General features: G+C 41.3%; 1 protein-coding gene across 1 annotated transcript in view; it reads right to left on the bottom strand.

Moving 5' to 3' along the window:
• LOC119588474 (peroxidase-like) overlaps positions 1 to 629 on the bottom strand; it is a 24,052-nt gene that overhangs the window by 16,852 nt on the left and 6,571 nt on the right. Inside the window, 1 exon segment of the mRNA XM_037937123.1 lies at positions 27 to 158. Coding sequence (XP_037793051.1) covers positions 27 to 126 — 100 coding nt within the window. The 5' untranslated portion in view covers positions 127 to 158.

The following is a 629-nucleotide window of genomic DNA, read 5'->3' on the forward strand; positions in this document are numbered from 1 at the left end:
TGTATATATACTGGCTCCCTACTTGCCTTTCAGGGGCAGGTTCAAGTCCTCAAGACCGCCTGCCGATTGGGCCCTCGCGACGGCCAAGACGCACACCGCTACAGCACCAATCACCAGCACTTTCATATTGTTAATGCTCAGTGAGAGTAGATCTAACTCTTTAGAAGAAAGAAAGAGAGAGAAAAAAATCTTCTCATTATATGCATCATAGTATTGATTTATTCAGTACACATTATTTGCCTGGTTTATAACATCTATATTATCTATAACAGATATGGTACATAAGGGTAAGAATCCTTTATTATTGCACAATTCGCTTCATCCGTCCACTCCCTAGAACAAGTCTGTTACACCGAGTTGACGGTAATGATAATAACAATGATAATTATCATTAGACCTTTATTAACCCTAGAATGGCACACCTGGGCATATTTGACCCAAGAACCAATCACGAAAAAGAAATTAACACATGCGCCCGCCATTATGCATCTGATTGGTCTCAGCAGCAGCCTGAAAACGTCATTTTTTTTTAGCAGCCAAGGAGAATGGCACGCAGCTCGTCGCTCTGAGAGAAATAGAAAGAAAGTATTACCAGCGGGTACGAGATACACTAATAGCACCATTTACGG

This window comes from Penaeus monodon, chromosome 24, assembly GCF_015228065.2.
Source record: "Penaeus monodon isolate SGIC_2016 chromosome 24, NSTDA_Pmon_1, whole genome shotgun sequence".
Lineage (NCBI taxonomy): Eukaryota > Metazoa > Arthropoda > Malacostraca > Decapoda > Penaeidae > Penaeus > Penaeus monodon.